Source organism: Mycteria americana, chromosome 5, assembly GCF_035582795.1.
Source record: "Mycteria americana isolate JAX WOST 10 ecotype Jacksonville Zoo and Gardens chromosome 5, USCA_MyAme_1.0, whole genome shotgun sequence".
Taxonomy (NCBI): Eukaryota; Metazoa; Chordata; class Aves; order Ciconiiformes; family Ciconiidae; genus Mycteria; species Mycteria americana.
Genome location: NC_134369.1, coordinates 54,508,336 through 54,526,367, shown reverse-complemented (window position 1 = coordinate 54,526,367; position 18,032 = coordinate 54,508,336). Strand labels below are relative to the sequence as shown.

At 40.0% G+C, this 18,032-nt stretch overlaps 1 protein-coding gene across 5 annotated transcripts in view; it reads left to right on the top strand.

Annotated features, from left to right (window-relative positions):
- The window catches only part of FOXN3 (forkhead box N3), a 210,455-nt gene extending 193,347 nt beyond the window's left edge, over positions 1-17,108 (top strand). For all 5 annotated transcript variants that reach the window (XM_075503418.1, XM_075503421.1, XM_075503420.1 and 2 more), the window contains 2 exons: positions 3,831-3,939; positions 15,841-17,108. In XM_075503418.1, coding sequence (XP_075359533.1) covers positions 3,831-3,939; positions 15,841-16,390 — 659 coding nt within the window. In that variant the 3' untranslated portion in view covers positions 16,391-17,108. The remainder of the gene's footprint in view (positions 1-3,830; positions 3,940-15,840) is intronic.
- The last annotated feature ends 924 nt before the right edge of the window (positions 17,109-18,032 follow it).

Here is an 18,032-nt window from a genome sequence, read left to right as displayed (position 1 = left end):
AAATTATCTTACCTCCACACCTTGAATCTTCAATCTAAAATATAAATACCTCACCTCAAAGTATGGGTTTGAAACATAATTAAAGCTTGTAAGGCATAAATGTATCTTTGGAATAAAAGCGCCATGTATTTTCCAGTAAATAATCCACAACCCTTGGAAAGTACCAACGTGTGAAAATAATTCCTTGGGTAATAAGTAGCTGTCTTCATACAGCCTGCATAAAGGCAGGGAAAATATCTGGGTGCCAGGGACGATGTATTAGCAGTTTATGTACATAGATTTTTTTAAAATAAAGTAATTAGTGTCATTTTGGGAAGGGTGGGTATCAATGCTTTAAATGCTGTAAGTAGAGATGTGTGAGCAATAGGGATCAGTCTTACAGGGGTACATTGATTATGTGGATAACTAGAAATTAGTAACTTCTACCACTGAATTATTTTGATCCTGCTTTTCATTTTAGGTTTAGAATGCTACAGAAACTGATTTACCAGCAAAGTTGCAGTGTTTTTTTTTTTTTTCATTATGCTTCCAGATGTTTACTGAAAGGATACACTGCATCACCCAGTGTCCTTCTTCAGTTGATCCCTTGCATCTGTTTGTCTGTCTGCATAACTTAACTAGTGATGCAGTGGTATTGCTGCATTGTAATTCACAGAGTTTGGGGAAACAAAAATAAAAATCAGTAGCAATGACACTGCTGTTGCAAGCTGAAATAGTTACTGAATTCTGAGTGGTGATTTCAATATACAGAGCTGTGGTGTACTTCAGAGAAAAGCTAAGGCCTCTTCTGGCACAAATAGTCCCATTGAAGCCTTTCAAGGAGTGGTGGCACGCTGAACAGAACATAATTGAAGTGAATTTCATAGGCAGGAATAGGTACCAAGTTGTCTTTTTGGGGATATTTTCAGAGGAGAGCAAATTTCTACGGTTTTGTGTTGGGTTTTTTTTTTTTTTTTAGAACAGTTGTTAATTCCTGAAAGGAAGATGTGGAGTGTGTGTGTGTTGAGGTGGGGATGTTTTTAAACGTGAAGCTTTGGAAGAGAGTGTTCCTGAATAGCACACCTGCAAAGGGTTGAGGAAGATGGAGGATGGGTTCGAGTGGGGATGTCAATATATAGAAAGCCTAAGCTATGAGACTTGGCAGTGTATCTTACATATATAGGAGTGCAGGAAAAAAGGAAACTCGGAGAAGGTAAAGAAGGAAAGACATGAGACAATGTTTTTAGAGAAGTGATGGGGAAGTGAACAGGATTTTTTAAAGAAGCAATGGGACTTGTCAATAAGGGAGAAAGAGAAGGTAGGAGAGCAAAAAGGGTAAGATAAGCATCAGCTAAGTCTGCCAACAGACCAGGATAATTAGATAACCGTGGAAAGAAGAGTTTGGGCATCAAGGAGCCTGTTGCTCTCTTTTTGCAGTAGAACTGTCAGTGTGTTTGCTTTGAAGTTTTATATGGATATATATTTAGGCAACATCCATAGCTAACTGACGTGTGGCTCTGTGTGTATGCATAAATGTTTCATTTCAATATGAAACTCTATGGATTGTATCAGAGTAAAGAGAAAATTCCCAGATCTTTCTTGGTCAAAACTCCTGGTTCATTTCTTTTAACAGGACTTTGTAAATGTAGGGAAATTTTACTGTACAGTGCAATACAAAATCTGCCTCTCTTGAAAGCCTGTTGGAAAAATGATGCCCATTGGAAATGATGTCTTTTTATCAATCTTTTGTTATTTAGCAGGTTTATCTGTTGCTTTGAATTTACCTGTTATCTGTGCATTTTAGGTTAGCCGTATCCTTGAGCAGACTGCTTTTCTTTTATGACACTGGTATTTTGGCCATCTTAAGCTCATGTTGTTGAAACAAATATAACGAGAAGTTCAGATTTTGGAGTTTTTGGCAAGATAACATTCCTCTACAGTATCTACAAACCTAAACATCGGAGCATTGAAAGCCTGATAGTGTCCCCTGAGTTAAACAGATCTGATCGATTTCTAGTGCTGGAGGAAAAAGTGGACAAAGCAGTGAAGTATAAATACCAAAAAGCAATTTTTAAATTATTTTGGTCATTGAAAGCTGACCCGAGTTGTTATAAAGTAGGTTCTGTAATTTTAGCCATTTGAGGCTGTACTTAAGCACCTAAATATAAGTGACCTATTCTTCAGAGGTGCTCAGAAACAAGGGTGGGTATAATGCAGTGACAGGATTTAATTAGGGGGGTGATGTGCTCTCACCAGCAGGAGAAAGAAGATTATTTTCCCAGAACTAATCTGTGTGGTCTGGAGTGAAGCAAGGTGAGCATCAGGATAGCAGGAAGGGAGGTGTGGATCTGGCTTGGTGTTGATAGGAAGTTGAAATGTACCTCAGCAGCTTAGAAATAATGTACTTCTGAGCCTATATTTCTCTGCCTCAGAATACACTAATAACTTCAGGTGTGAGCATTTGAAGTTGGGCATGTAAAGTGTATGTGTTGATTCTTGGGCTGAATGATTTTTCTAGTCTCCCTGTAATTTGTTTAAAAATAAAATTCTGTAGGTGTATATAAAGTGATGTGGTTTACATTTATCTCATATGTATTTATATGATATCTGTATGTTTAAAAATAATACATCCAGAGTAATGATCATCATTCTCTTTTTGGACATTCCCCATCAGGGGAAGTTACAGTATGAATGATGACTTATAGTAAAGAAAAAGTGAGCGAACTGGCTAGCTGTGGATGTTAAAGAAGCAAGTTCGGGTTGAAGCTGTTGGAGGTTACTGTTCCAGCCTGAAGGGACATAATAGCTGTGCAAACAAATGGCATTACACATAAATCCCTGGTAAGTGCCTAGGATAGGGACTGTGTTCAGTACTCCTGCGTCCCACAGTGGAGGAGGAAAATGCTGAGGACCTGCTAAGGACAGAGTCTTCCTTTGGTGGTGCCTTGGTAGTGCTTCCTCTGCTATTCCTTCCGCTGGGGGGTTGGCTGCCCTGGGCTGAGCAGCGCACAGAAACATTCCTGGATAGAACAGCAGTATTTGGTTGTAGGTTAAAAGCTTGTTGGCCAGAGATGCAGTTTTCGATGTACAGCCAAGTTAAAAGGCCCCAGTGAAATCTGTCATCTGTAGTGGCCAGTACCTACGCAGTTCGGTGTCAGCGGCATCAGCGCGCCGCGTTGGATGGGGGAGGCTCGGCTGTGACCCGGCCGTGTGCTGGGGGCGCGTGGCTGCTGTCAGGCTGGGTGACAGAAGTCATCAGTGGCAAGAGAGAGGGGCTTATTAGTGGTATGGAGCTAATGCCTTTTTAGCCTCTTTTCTCTGCTTTCCTGGTACATCCACATTTGTAGTTAGTATTTTATTTTGCAGGAGACAGAGGCCAAGAGATTGCTGCTCAGAAAGTAAGCTGGGATGATAGAATGCTATGACCTATGTTCTTGCAGTGAAGTGCTTATATTCTGTTTATCTGTAAAGGGTCGTTGTTTCTTGTTGTAGACGAAGTAGTTATATCTATGCTCGTAGCTGGTTTTGACTCTAAGCACATGCATTCCCAGCAGAACGGCGATTACAAAACAGAAGTGATTCAGTTGTACAAGGAATGATCTGCAGCAACTGGGTCAGGCAGTGGCTTCCGCAAGCCATGTTATCATTGGTTGCTGTTAAATTTTTTGCCATGAAAATAGCATGGCATTCACAAGAATTGAGGCTGAGATGTTCAAGGTAAGCAGTGTACTACACAAGCCTCTCTAATGTTTTCTCAGTTCATTGAAAAGCTTAAGTTCCACATTTTGCTTCTACATTTTTCTAACTTTTCCTTTAAAAAAAATGTTCTTTTTTTTGGGTTTTTTTTTTAGTTCCTCCGGGAGTGATACAAAATGGAGCTCGAGTTCTGAGTAGAGGAATATTTCCTGGAGCCAGGCCATTGCCAATCAACCCTATAGGAAGCATGGCCGTTGCAGTAAGGTAAGAGTGGCTCATTGCGCGGTCTTGATGAAACAAATCAGTATTTTGCAGAGAATGTAAAAGTATATATAAGCTCTGGTCAACAGATACTTTGCTGCTTGCTAATACTTCTGAGGTTCTAAATGAAATAAAACTCTGCCACCTAAAATTGTTGGGTTATCATTCTTTGCAGGATAGTCATGGCATATCTGTCTGTTGCACACTGGTTTGTAAAAAGCGGTTTTATTTTCACTAGCAAATTGCAGGCACTTTATGGTGAGAACCTCCTACAGTGACCTGTTTTTCTAAGTGCAAATGCTTTTTCCTGCTCCTCCCTCCTTCCCTCCCTTTTCCTAAAGACCTTTTCCTGGATTAAACACCAGTGAGAAGAATATAAATAATATTAAAGCAAATTCTGAAAGATACCTAAACATATAGCTGTCGTTTTATTATTAACTTAGGTCTTTGTGAGGCAGTTTCCTTCACTACAGTTTCTATTTCAAGGTTATACTGAAACATTCAAGGGTAAAATGTTGTATGAAGATATTCAACTTTTTCAGAAAGCAGGGCAGTAAGAGACATCTAGTGATGGCAATAAGAACTGTGGTTCAGTGGTTTGCTTTAATTAAAGCAGTGATGGTTTATTGGTGGAAGAACAGTTTGCCTCAGGTGTAGCTCCATTTTCAGTCAGTCACAACAGAGATTAATTTGGTCAAGTGTGCTGCCAGTGCCCTTTTCTTTCAGAACTCTCAGTATCTGCAAAAGCTATTTCAGCTCAGGCAGTTGGGTATTCTGGGTGGGGTTTCATAATTAGCACTGACCCCGCTTTGCTGGGCTGTTCCAATTACACCCTCTGATCTCAATAAATGACTGCCAGGCAGTGAAATAAAGTATCTTGATAGCTGCTTATTCCGTTACTATTTACTTGGGATTTTTTTCACATTTGCTCTTTATTTTTTTATCCCTTTTCAGAATCAGTGTCTAGCCCTTTGGGTGCAGTATTTCCATCCAATAAATGGAGAGAAAGAGAGAACCTGTGACATTCATGTATTCTTGATGCTTAAAATGCATAGAGGGCAAGACACTAATTGGAATAAAATCCATATTTTTTTTGATGGGCAACTGTTTCAGCTGGTTTTCACACTTGCTGCACTGAAGGGATGCAACCCTGAGGGTCATCCTCCAGAAGTCTGCACAGTTCTTCTCCATCTTGCTTTATCACAGTCTGGCCTTGCTAGCAATGGGGGTCAACCATTGTCAGTGGCTTTGCTGCTGGCTTTAGCCAGGACTTGTATTCTGCTCCAGTGGGGATTGCAGAGCTGTGGGACTACTGGATCATTAACTATATATAATTTTTATGAGGTGTCCAATCTAAATGGAGGACATAGTGGTCTGAATATTCTCTCTGAGTTAGTCTAGTCTATACTATTTCAGCTGGAAGGGACCTACAATGATCATCTAATCCATCTGCCTGACCAATTCAGGGCTGACCAAGTTAAAGCATCTTATTAAGGGCATTGTCCAAATGCCTTTTAAATACTGATAGGCTTGGGGCATCGACCACCTCTCTAGGAAGCCTGTTCCAGTGTTTGACCACCCTCTTGGTAAAGAAATGCTTCCTAATGTCCAATCTAAACCACCCCTGGTGCAGCTTTGAACCATTCTCATGCGTCCTATCACTGGATCCCAGGGAGAAAAGATGGACACCTCCCTCTCCACTTCCCCTCCTCGGGAAGCTGTAGAGAGCAGTGAGGTTGCCCCTCAGCCTCCTTTCCTCCAAACCAGATAAGCCCAGAGCCCTTAGTTGCTCCTCATAGGACATGCCTTCTGGCCCTTTCACCAGCTTTGTTGCCCTCCTCTGGACACGCTCAAGGACCTTCACATCCTTCTTAAATTGTGGGGCCCAGAACTGCACATGGTATTCAAGGTGAGGCCTCACCAACACTGAATACAGTGGGATAATCACCTCTTCTGACCGGCTGGTTATGCTGTGTTTGATGCACCCCAGGGTGTGGTTTGCCCTCTTGGCTGCCAGGGCACACTGCTGACCCCTATGAGCCTGCTGTCGACCAGCACCCCCAGATCCCTTTCTGCAGGGCTGCTCTCCAGCCACTCCTCTCCCAATTTATACTTGTGTCCGGTGGCACTCCATCCCAGGTGCAGAATCTGGCAATTGGACTTGTTAAATTTCATCCCATTAATCATAGCCTCAAATCTCATGGCTCAAATCATAGCCTCAATGGCTCAAATCTATCTAGATCCCTGTGCAAGGCCTCCTGTCCCTCAAGAGAGTCAACAGCACCTCCCAGTTTGGTATCATCAGCAAACTTGCTAATGGTGCATTCAACTCCTCTATCCAGATCATTGATAAATATATGGTGTAGAACTGGCCCTTAGAACTGAACCCTGAGGAACACCGCTGGTGACTGGTTGCCAGCCAGATGTAGCCCCATTCACTACAACCCTTTGAGCTCTGCCCTTCAGCCAGTTCTTCACCCAGCGCACCGTAATCCTGCTCATTCCACGGTTGGACAACTTGTCCAGAAGGATGCTGTGCAGGACAGTATCAAAAGCCTTCCTAAAATCCAGAAGAACGACGTCCACTGCCTTCCCTTCCTCCATTAGGCAGGTGACCTTATCATAGAAGGATACCAATTAGTTAAACAGGCCTTTCCCTTTGTGAACCCATGTTGACTGTGCCTGATGGTTGCATTATTCTTTAAATGCCTTTCAATAGTACCCAGTATAATCTTCTCCATAATTTTTCCAGGAACTGAGGTTAGACTAACAGGTCTGTAGTTCCCTGGGTCTTCCCTCACGCCCTTTTTGTAGATGGGAATAACATTGGCTAGCTTCCAGTCAGCAGGGACCTCCCCAGACTCCCAAGACCTTTGGTAGATGATCGAGAGGGGTCCTGCCATAACATCCGCTAGCTCCTTCAGTACTCTGGGATGAATCCCATCAGGCCCCATGGACTTGTGAACATTCAGCTGATACAGCTGGTCCCTTACAATTTCAGTGTCCACAAAAGGAAAGTCACTGTTCCCATGCTCGTGGTCCTGCTGGTCCTGGTTTGTCTGCATTTCCTACTTAGACCCAGTTTCATAATCAGGGTTGACTCAAGGAGATAGAACCATTTTTCTTTCCAGGCCACTTGAAAACTTCCTTCTGTGTAGACATTCTCAAATTGCTATGCTGTAAGGCTGTATATGGTTAAATTTTATGCATTTCTGAGGACTACTTCTTACGTTTTTTCCCAGCAGGTAGAAGAGGATCTTTACCAGCTACCTGCTAATGTAGATTTGGGAAATTAGGGATTTTACCCCTCCCTTGCTTATGTTCTTTTTGCTTTGTCTCAGAGAAAAGCATTTATAATTAGTTAATGCAGACATTTCTAATTCTTCTTGTTCTCTTCTCCAGCCTTAGGCAGTATTAGAAATAGCTCGCTATGAATATATTCCAGGTCTGCATGATGTCTGCTCATATTTAAGGGCTCCTGCAATATCCCCTCTTCTAATCCTTGAAAAGGGGGCGGGGCAGAGGGGGAGGAGGCTTTAAAAGCTTTTAGAAGAGAAGTTAGGGGACTGTCTGCAATAGAGCAGGTTCAGCAGGCAGTTTTGTCTTATTTCTCTCAGGGATATTAAGATTCAGAATTTCTTTAGGAAGGTCAGTCTGGATGCACCATGCCTCTTAGAAAATCATCTGGTCCTCTCAAAACTGGATACTTCCGTTATCAGTTACTGTAAAAATGACACCCTGTTTCTTGGTGCTTACCCCTCTCCTCAGATACACAGGGCTAAATAGGACCTGTCGTGTCGAGCTTTCATGACATCTCATGAGAATAACTTCTGCTTAGCACGTGCAGCAGGGGGAATTTACCACAGCATCCATGCAGCCGCCTTCTGTTGCACTGAAGAGCAGGAGTGCTGCTCACACAGAGCTGTCATTCCTGCATAGGAATGACAGTCAGGCTGGCAGGGGATGTTTTTAGACCTGTTCAGGTGCAAGAAGGTTGATTTCCCCTTCCAGCTTTCACCTCCCTTCCAGCGAGGTCTACAGGGCAGCCACGGGAGGTGGTGCAGCCTCCTGTTAACAGTTATCTGCAGAAATTATGTGCTTCTGCCTATATACTGAGAAGCCAGACAGCTTCTTTCCAAGAAGTTTTTACTCAAATGTATATTTTCATGAGAAGAGTTCCTTTGGTGCTCTAAGTGAAAGGCCTAAAACTACCTTAAAAAGGTGGTTTTCATCATGCATATAGAGGACCTCTAGTATTTTCTTGGTAGTGGATCCTTGCATAATAAATTAAACCTCTTAACTGTTTTTCTTTAGTTACCGTAGGTAGGAGTTAAGGGTTCTCCTGTAAGGTGCTGCTCTTCTGTTGGCACTTCCTTGCTGTCTGAGCTGTTTATTTCTTCAATATCTTAGTGGTCTTTGGTTTTGTTGTTCCCCAAACTGTGTGCGAATGACATGCAGTATGTTGTCCTATTGTGCAGACTGCCATTAGTGTCAAAACAGAGTAACAAAAAGTTTGGTCTTGGGTTAAATTTGCAGTTGTGAGTAGGTGGAGTGTTTTGACTAATCTGTTATTCAGAAAGGAGGCCAAAACCATAGCATTGGACTAAGAAGCTGAAATCTGTGATTTCTGATGTGTTAGCTCCCATCAGTTGGAAAGTTTACTGTGTTGTTATTTTTCAACAGTGTGACTGAATGTATTAGTGTATTTTGTTCCTGCACAAGGTATCGATGTGTTGCTGTTCCCATGTAATTACATGTAATTATTTTTTATGTATAAAATAAAGTACAATTGAATTAAGTCATTTGGATTAAAAAACCCTACTGAAAAATATTTAACAAACACGACAAATCCACCACTTTCCATGAATAAAGAATAGCAATTGAGGAGAGCATCATTATGTTGTAGTGCATTTGGCTTAAATTGCACAAATAGGCCTTTCGTTCCAAACTAATCTACAAATGGAAAAGGCATCCCACGCTATTTTTACTTTGAAAATCATCCTCTGGTGTTAAATCTCCACAGCAGAGCATAATTGGATGTGTTTTGACAGTAGCTTTTTATTTACTTTATTCACACCACTTTTAGCTTGTTTACCATCCGTATTTTCCATGTTGTGGCTGACAAGTCTAAGACCCACCCGAAGACAGCAGGGAAAAATAACGCTTCAAAGCTGCACAGCGTGTAGCATGTCTCTAACATGAGATCCAGCATATATATTTTTGGCAGACCATATCCCCATACAGCTCCTTGAGAGAATCTAAAAGCAAATGCAGTGGTAGTCTGGATATGTAGAAAAGAAAATACTGACTTACAAAGGTATTAAATGAAAGCAAGCAAAGCCAGTAGTGCCTTACATGCAGCAAGGAGTTGGCTGTGCTTTGAAGGTGAGCTCTTGCTCTTGCTATGTATATCCATTGGAAAATACCTTTTAAATGTTTACTTAGGAGGATTTCTGTGTCCACTTTAGTAGGCATGGTCTCTACCAAAGTGGCCAATGCATCTGCCAATGTGCATCTTGGCAAGGTGCAAGAAGCTCTATCATATATGATCACCTTCCACATGAGTAAAGTGTTACCAGTTACACCAACCCTTTGGAAGAGCGCAAGCTTGGAAGCTGATAGAATATTAGAGCTCTCTGAACTACCATTTCAGTACATGCAGCAGACAGGCTCCACCGTGATGTTTGTCATTTTCTTTGGTTATCCGTAGTGCGTGAGTGGTTTGTGTCTATGTCCATGTCCTGCCGCAGTGCAGTAGACCTACTGAGCCTGCGAGGGCAAATCCACTGAGGTGAGGTTGATGGAGTTTCACTCCTCAGAGAATCTCACCAGCTGTGTGGCATAGGCCTTGTAATTTGGTCCAGGTTATTCTGCAAAAGATGTTTCACAAAATATCCTTGGTAATTTTTATGTGTTAGGCCTTTTTTCCTTTTTCTCTGCCCCAAATGTTCACTGCTACAGAGGCCACTGAACAGCGTTTACATGGGCTCCCAGGTAATCCCAGTTTATGAAGCTCTGATCTTCAGTGCTCTTTGTGCTGTGTAGGCCATGCTTCCCCATTTTTTTGGCCAGATTAAGGTGCTGCTAGTCCTGGCCCATGGGGCTCAATGGTCTGTTCTGATCGGAAGGCCAAATGAAAACCCCATCCCATAACACTAGCCAGCAAATGCACGTGAGATGGAGGTGCATAAGAGGGAAGAAGAGTTAGCAGCCACCTTGGTGGGAAACCTTAAGGAGTGGGTGAAACCTTTAGGATTTGGGAAGAACTAAACAGAGCCAGTCCCAGTAAAGATGCTTTGGCTGGATTTGCCGTTCTCTTTGTTTGTCTATGCATCAGAAATGTCAGGATGGAGGGTAGCGTAGACTCCATTGCTTAATTGCCTTTTTTTAGCTCATATTTCCCCAGAATGAATCCAAGCTATTGTTTCAGACTAGTTGAAAACTTAGGCAAAACTTCTTTATATGCCACTTGTGCCTAGGTAATAGGGTAAATTACTTTTGGTAGTGTTTGTTAGAAATACTTTGGTTTTTTAAATTATTGCAGATTAAAAATAAAAATTAATGGGAAATTACTTGGGTTTTTCCTCCTTTTTTTCCAGTTCTCCTTTCTCACAAAATGTTTGTAGCTTTTCAAGGAATTTCACAATTATCTGTAAATTGCAAACACAAGCTTCCCACGGAATTTCCCTAAGTGAAAAAATTTTCCATTCCATTTTCCAAGACAAAATGTTCCTTCTTCCTAGGGAAAGCAAGTGCATCCGCACTGGCAGAGCTCCTGCTCTTCCTTTATTTTGACAAAAAATTTAAAAATGAACCAAAAAACAACAAAACACAACACCCCAAAATGTGACACTAACAAACCTTACCTACTTCATCAGGAGTAGATTTTAAAAGATCTGTTCTTCTGCTAGTAATGCCACAGTTCCATGTGCAGCTCCTGATCATTGGGGTGTGACAAGAATGAGTTTTGTGCCTAACTTTATTCGAAGATGGAAGATTGTTATTTATCATTATTTTCACTTTAAATTTATAGGGCAATTACTAGATTATTCCTCAGGCCTAGCTTTCATTACGGTGACTTTATTTCTCATGCTGGCTTTATTTTTGCTTATTTTTTCCTCCCTTGAAGCAGCCATTTGAGCAGTGATTAAATAAACCAAACTAAGTAACATGTGCAAGGTAGATGCCAAAACATAAGTAAAATTATTTACTTACATTATCTGTGAATGATTATTTTTGCTTAGGTAAAGGAACTGGTAGGTACTTCCTTTTATAAATTCTTCATTGTATATTCTTAATGTTCTTATTTATTACTGGCATGATCAACTTAAACCCCAAATCCTCCTTGTTGCATTGCATTCCCCTTCCCACCTGTAACAGGCAGGCAGGATGAGTTATCTCTGGGAGCTGACAATTCTTTAGTAACTAAAGGACAAAAATACTGGCTGACTTGATTATTCTTTTTTGCAAAATGCAGAGGGCTGCATTTCTTAACTTCAGATCTGCTGTTGATACTGACAAAGTGGTCTTTCTGCTGGCAGTTCATGACTTGCATTTGCTGTGGTCCTTTGCATACAATTATGCTGTGAAGTACCTTTGTAAGAGCTTCTATCAATTGTGTACCCAACTTGTTGTTGTTGACTTTTAACTCAATAACCCCTGATACAATCTCATCATACAGCAAGTGAGCACCACTTACTTTTCATATGCTTGCTCATCCCTCTGTCTGCTGGTATGTAGTGGTTTTAAGTAACAGTTCAACTACCTGTAGCTAAAAGTTCTGACTGTCCTGAATTTCCCTTTGAAATTATGTTACCTATACAGTAAAAAAGAGTGTTATTTTTTTTAGCAAGCCTGGAACCTGTCAAAATCCACAAACCCAACTTACCTGTACTGCTTTCTTCGTATCTTTTAACTGAATGTTTCCAATTACATACCAAAGCTGTCACCTATGTGTATACAATATCTGTCATCCAGAACGATCAGAGATAGATAAGGTGATATTTAAACTCCACATAGGTTTGCTTTGCTCATCAAAGGAATATACGTGTCTCTGGTGTGAAATACAGTAAGTATTTTTCAGCAAAACTTTTTGCCATTTTGCAAACAGAATGTGATTACCTATATTTTTTTAAAGCTAGTAGAGAAATTTAAGGAAGATATATCTGCCCTTGGTAAAATGACTGAGACTTACTTTCATCTCATCCTGAGGAAGACCCCTTTGAAAGGCAGAGGCACTAACACTGTGCAAAGGACATTATATCCTTCCTGACTTGAGATCCAGCTGTGAGTCCCATGTGAGTTGGAAGTCCCATGGCTTCCAACTGTGAGTCCCATCTGGCTCCTGATGACATGAGTAGCAGAACTCCTATCCATTAACAATGGGAATGGAGTCGGGCTTTCAGAAGTCCAAACTTACCTCTGCAGTGCTTGAGGGTTGTGTCATTGTGCTACAGTCAAACTGAAATATTTTACAAAGAATCTGTGCATGGTACTTTTATCTGTATAACTATGGTTAAGATTCCTCAAGCAAATAAAATAGTCCATGTCAGTAGGATGAAAAGCTCTAGAGACTGTCCCATGGACTTTCCTGAAAGGGCAAGCCACGGCTTTAAAACATTTGAAAATATGTCAGTTTCTGGAAATTTTGAAATAAAGTTCTGAACAAAAAAATGGGGAAAAAATAAGGTATTACTTGAAATAAATTTCCCGTCACTGTTATAGTAAACACAAAATTCTTAAATACCTTTTCTTCCCCTCTGTAATTTAAAAATAATCCAAACATCAGAGCAAGCGCTTGTTTTAAAATTCTATTATTGTTCCAGTAACAAAGTTAGAGTTACAACCAGAACTGTGAGGAAAAATAGATTCAGCTGGCTAAAATCTATCCCTTGAAGCCCAGGGGAGGTCTGTCCACTGATGATCTAGATTGAACTAAGTAGATCACAGATTCATTTCTTAGTGAGTATGTGACTGTATAAGAGCAATATAAGCTTTAGAATATCTCAGAAGCGCATGCAGAATATGAATGGTTTAGATATTAGTTTAGTCAACTCTTATTAATCTACTAATACCAATTATAAGTAATTCTTCATATCTTATGTTTGAGCTATTATTGTGTATCAAGATACAAATCAGATTAATCTAATTTCAGGGTACGTGACTTTTGATCTTGTGAATATCCTAAAACACTCTGTCTGTATAACTCATTTTCATTTCTGTGGATATCCTTTGCTAATTCTCTCCTTGACCTGCTTTCTCTTCCTTTTTTATTTCACCAAGCAGAACTGGTTGGAAATCTTTCAAAATGTAAGTGAAAACCAAAAATTTTTCTGAGATGCAAATGCTATCCATTTCCTGACCAGTTCCACCATAGATGCCTTTCTTCTGAAGTGTATTGGTATTTCCTTTCCTCCCATTTTTTGAAGTGATTTCTTTTTTTCACCTTTCTGTGGCTGTCTGTTTTTCTTTGTCATCATCCCTGTTTGCAGTCACTCCCTGTGGGATGCTGACCCCATAGTAGTACACCTTCCCCCAGGACATGGCTTCTGTAATCCCCAGGTCTTTCATTCTATTTTTATGCTTTTTTGAAAGGATTGGGATCTGGAGTAAATCCCATGGGCAGAGCTTTTGAATCCAAATTACAGCCCCTTTATGTAAAAGCAAACACTAGAGACTCAAGAGCAGGGCAAATCAGGGATGTCTTTTTGGCATATGGTTGCTCTGCTCCATGGAACTGTAGCTTTCCTTTTATTGATAGTCTCTCAATACAAAGTAACAAGTAGGAGTAGATCTAATAACATGAAAATAGGCATCTGGATTTAAATCCCATCTGTTAGAAGCCTTGTTTGCTAATAACCTAATCGGTAGGAATTCCATTTGAGTTCCCACCTATTCTGTCCTGTGTTTGTTTCCTTGGAGCAAGAATTTATTGCCATTTTTTAATGGAAAATTAGTAGCATGTGATTTTTATTGAGCCACATTGCTCTGACTATTAGCTGCCTAGTAAAATCAAGTAACTTTAATTTTATGCTAATTTATGATAATTTTTAACATCTTTAAATGTAAATTTACCCTAAAAATGAAGAATCTGTCACTTAAAATGCATCACATGCTTCCTCGTAATGACTGATCTTAAGGAGTTGGTTATAAATTCACCTTACAACTAGTTTAGTATGGATGATTTCTTCTTTTAAGCATTTGGCATCCTCTAATGACAACCCCTGCAGTGGCAAACCATCACAGAGTAAATGCAGCTGGCTTGCTGCACAATCATGAATGACATTGCATTTAGTTATTAATAATTGAAGGAGCTTTGTGTATTCCTTCTGGGTTCTGTATATAATTTATGGATCATAAAGCTACTCAAAAATCTAGGGGAAAATAATTTTGTTGAGCAAAAGAGGTTGGCAAGAGGCTTTCTTTGCTGATAACTGGGCCTTCTATTCTATACATTCCTTTGAAAACACTGTAAATAAGAACATTTGGAGTGACTGATTAATTTGCTACCTTCTGGCGTTGTCCTGTCACTGGTTCACAAAAGCCTGTTTCTTATTTCAGCAAGCTCTACAGACAAGAGCACTTAGATGAATAGGAACCGTGGAATTATGTACCACTCTTACATTTTCTACCTTTCGGCCTTACCTTTCAGAAATGGATAACACACTGCTGTTTCTTCTGTAAAGAAACCAGGCGTGAGGTCCATTCCCTGAAACCTAAAGCACTTTCCCATTTTTTAAGTAGAAGAGCAGTAATACCCTGGACATGCCACTGTGCCATTCCTCTTAAGAAATATCTATGTTGAGGGCATGTGTTCGAGAAAAGGTTTTAATCCAACACAGCCGTGAGTGTGCAAAAGCACTGTAGTGATAGCACGAAGATGGCAAGACTAGATTTTAAAGCAGTTTATCATGTGATAGGTTAAACAGTCTTGCTTGTTTTGGGTTTTTTTAACTGATAGAGGGGTTCAAGGCTGGTGAACTGGAGGGTGTCAATGATGATGCCTTTACTCAATGATGAGCATCCTCCTCTCCTTTTTTCCAGCAGGAATTAAGCATTGCACAGGGTCAGTCCCTTCTTTAACAGACTTAGAAGTATTGTATTCTGTATTGTAAAGTCAGTGGCAATGCTCTAATATTTTCCAGTGCAGAAAAGGACACTGTTAGTTTTTAAATCTATCAAGTTGCAGTAGTTCCCACAGCACAGAGTGCCATAAAACCAACGGGGAAAATGACAACTTCTAGAGCAAAACCAGATTATTCTTTTTCTACTGTTTATTTTTAAACATGTTTTAATAGTTTGCTGGCAGCTAGTGGCTTAAGATTATATTGCTTTTAAGATTATTCATAAACTGATCACAATCAGAAATGTGACCGGACTACTACCTGGGTGCTATACATAGTTGCTCCCTCTGTCAGAAAGAGTCCTAGCTGGAAAAGAGTCTTTGAGAGGGGGCAAAGAAGTATTCCAGAAAGCTAGTGTCTCTTCCCCACATTTTTGATAGTATCATTTTATATGAAAAGGGGGAGAGGATATTTATGCAGCTCATCAGTGTTTATTTAATATCCAGTCAGTAGAACAATGGGGATTTTTTTCTTTTCAATTTTTTTTGAACTGTAAACCATTAGTTGAAACGTAAATCAGGACTGTTCCGACATCACTTATTTGTGACCATCCCCTACTTGCTCCTGCCTCTTGTGCTCTTACGTGTCTTTTGGCTTGTTTTATGTGTGGAGTCTAATCCACAAGCAATTTGAGTCAGGCTTTGAAACAGACCTGCATGGACACTACTTTGATAGTCATAATTTTAGATTATCTGTCAGTTGGCTTTACTTTATCATCTTTTGCACTGAAGCAGGATCACATCTCTGTGGCTTCTAAGACTGCTTCGATTTGTTTTTGCAGGAATGGAATAACAAACTGCCGGATGCGGACAGAAAGTGAACAGTCCTGTGGCTCTCCAGTTGTTAGTGGTGACCCAAAGGAGGATCACAACTACAGCAGTGCCAAATCTTCCAACCACAGGAGCACATCACCTGCTAGTGACTCCATTTCCTCTTCCTCTGCTGACGACCAGTATGAATTTGCAACTAAAGGTAGCCAAGACAGCAGTGAAGGAAGTGAAGTTAGCTTCCAGAGCCATGAGAGCCATAGTGAAACAGAAGAGGAGGACAAAAAGCAAAATCAGAAGGAGACCAAGGATTCTTTAGCTGACAGTGGGTATGCATCCCAGCACAAGAAAAGGCAACATTTAATGAAGGCGAAAAAAGTACCAAGTGACACACTGCCTCTTAAAAAGAGACGTACAGAAAAGCCCCCTGAGAGTGACGATGAGGAGATGAAAGAAGCAGCAGGATCACTCCTGCATTTAGCAGGAATTCGATCCTGTTTGAACAACATCACCAATCGGACGGCAAAGGGGCAGAAAGAGCAAAAGGAAACCACAAAAAATTAGAACAAATCAATGATTTGTTTGAACTTACAAAGTTTTGTTTCAGCACGTCAGGTGAATTCTAATGATTTGTGGCAATATCAGCAATTTTTTCCTTTTTTGTTTTTCTTTCTATTTGTTTTTGTTTTGTTTCTTTCCTTTTTTTTTTTTTTTTTTTTGGACCCTTAAGATTTTTATTTTTAAAGGAGATTGAAGCCATAGAACTCATACTGACACTCAGCTAATTTACAAAAGCTTTTCATTACCTGAAGACAAAAAGTTAACAAAAAAAAAGCCAAAATCGCCATTGCTTTCTCCGGCTTGTCAAAAATGCATGGTTGAATACGCAGTGACATCAACATTAATGTGATGGGAGTAAAATTGGGCACTTGGAAATCCCTCTTATACTAGAAGAGCTGTGCATAATTTAGTAATCATTCAGGCCTGGCCCTTAAGAATTTTTTTTAATGGCCTTATGATTGGGTTAGAAGTGAATGTGAATAAACAGATTTGGGGGAAAGAGGAGGCAAGTACTTCTCAACAGCAAACCAAGAACCATCTAGTGGCACTTGGATACGTTGTGCCATAGAAGTCTTTGGACAGCCACTGGTGGCAACTGCGCAAACCGTAATGCACTTTTAGTGCTTCACGTACTATATGTGGCTCATAATGTGAAGACTGATAACTTTAAGTTTGGGGAAATTTGAACTATGTATGCAATGGGTTTCAGTGAAATAACGAGGGGGGGGGGGGCACTGTTAGTAGCATCGTTAATCATTGAATTCTGTCTTCTATATTAAATTAAAAGAATGTTCAAAAAGCCATAAGCCCGAAGATTGGCACTGCGTGCAAAAAATAATAGTAATAGGGAAAAACAAGCTATGTCTTCTAAACTGCCTGAGTGAAAAGCAATCAAGTCTAAGAAATTACAGTAGATATTAAGGAAAGAAATACATCAGAATCTTTTTCTGTGGATCAAATCCTTGATCTAACTGGGGAAACAAAGCTACAAAACCTGCCATTAGTAGTATTCTGTATTTAAAAAAAAAAAAAGAAAGCATATTGGTGAACAGTAAAATTCAGAAGTTCAACAAAAGAGCTCCTCCACTGCCCTCAGAAATGAGTGTGCAGTTACCATCAGTCAGGATTCATCTGTGCAAAAATGACAACAGATTTCCAGATTCAACCAGCGTAGCCAGCAGAAGAAATTTGATCCACATTGCATGGATTCCTTGTGGGAGGGGGGGAATACAAAAAGCAAACAATTTTTTTTATTCAAAGATGACAAAGTTCTTGTAAGGTAAATAATGTATTTAGCATGAAGCATGAATTATTTTCATATAAATATAGAAAATAGAGAAAAAGGCTATGCCTCTAATTTTTAAGCCCTTAGGCTTAGAGTTTGTTTTTTTGGGTTTTATTTTTTTGTTTTGTTTTGTTTTTGTTTTTGTTTTGGTTCTTTTTTGTTGTTGTTGGGGTTTTTTTGAAGCAGGTGTTTAAGGTTTAACCTTCTTCAGGGACAAACACTGACTGTTGGGGAACTTACTCTGCAATATTAAAAAATAAAATCTTCATGCTCTGGTAGGGCTTGGATGGTTGAATTATACTGCCTTGTCTGCACATTCAGCCCCCCTCTCCCTACTTCTGTTTAAAAAAAGAAAAAAAA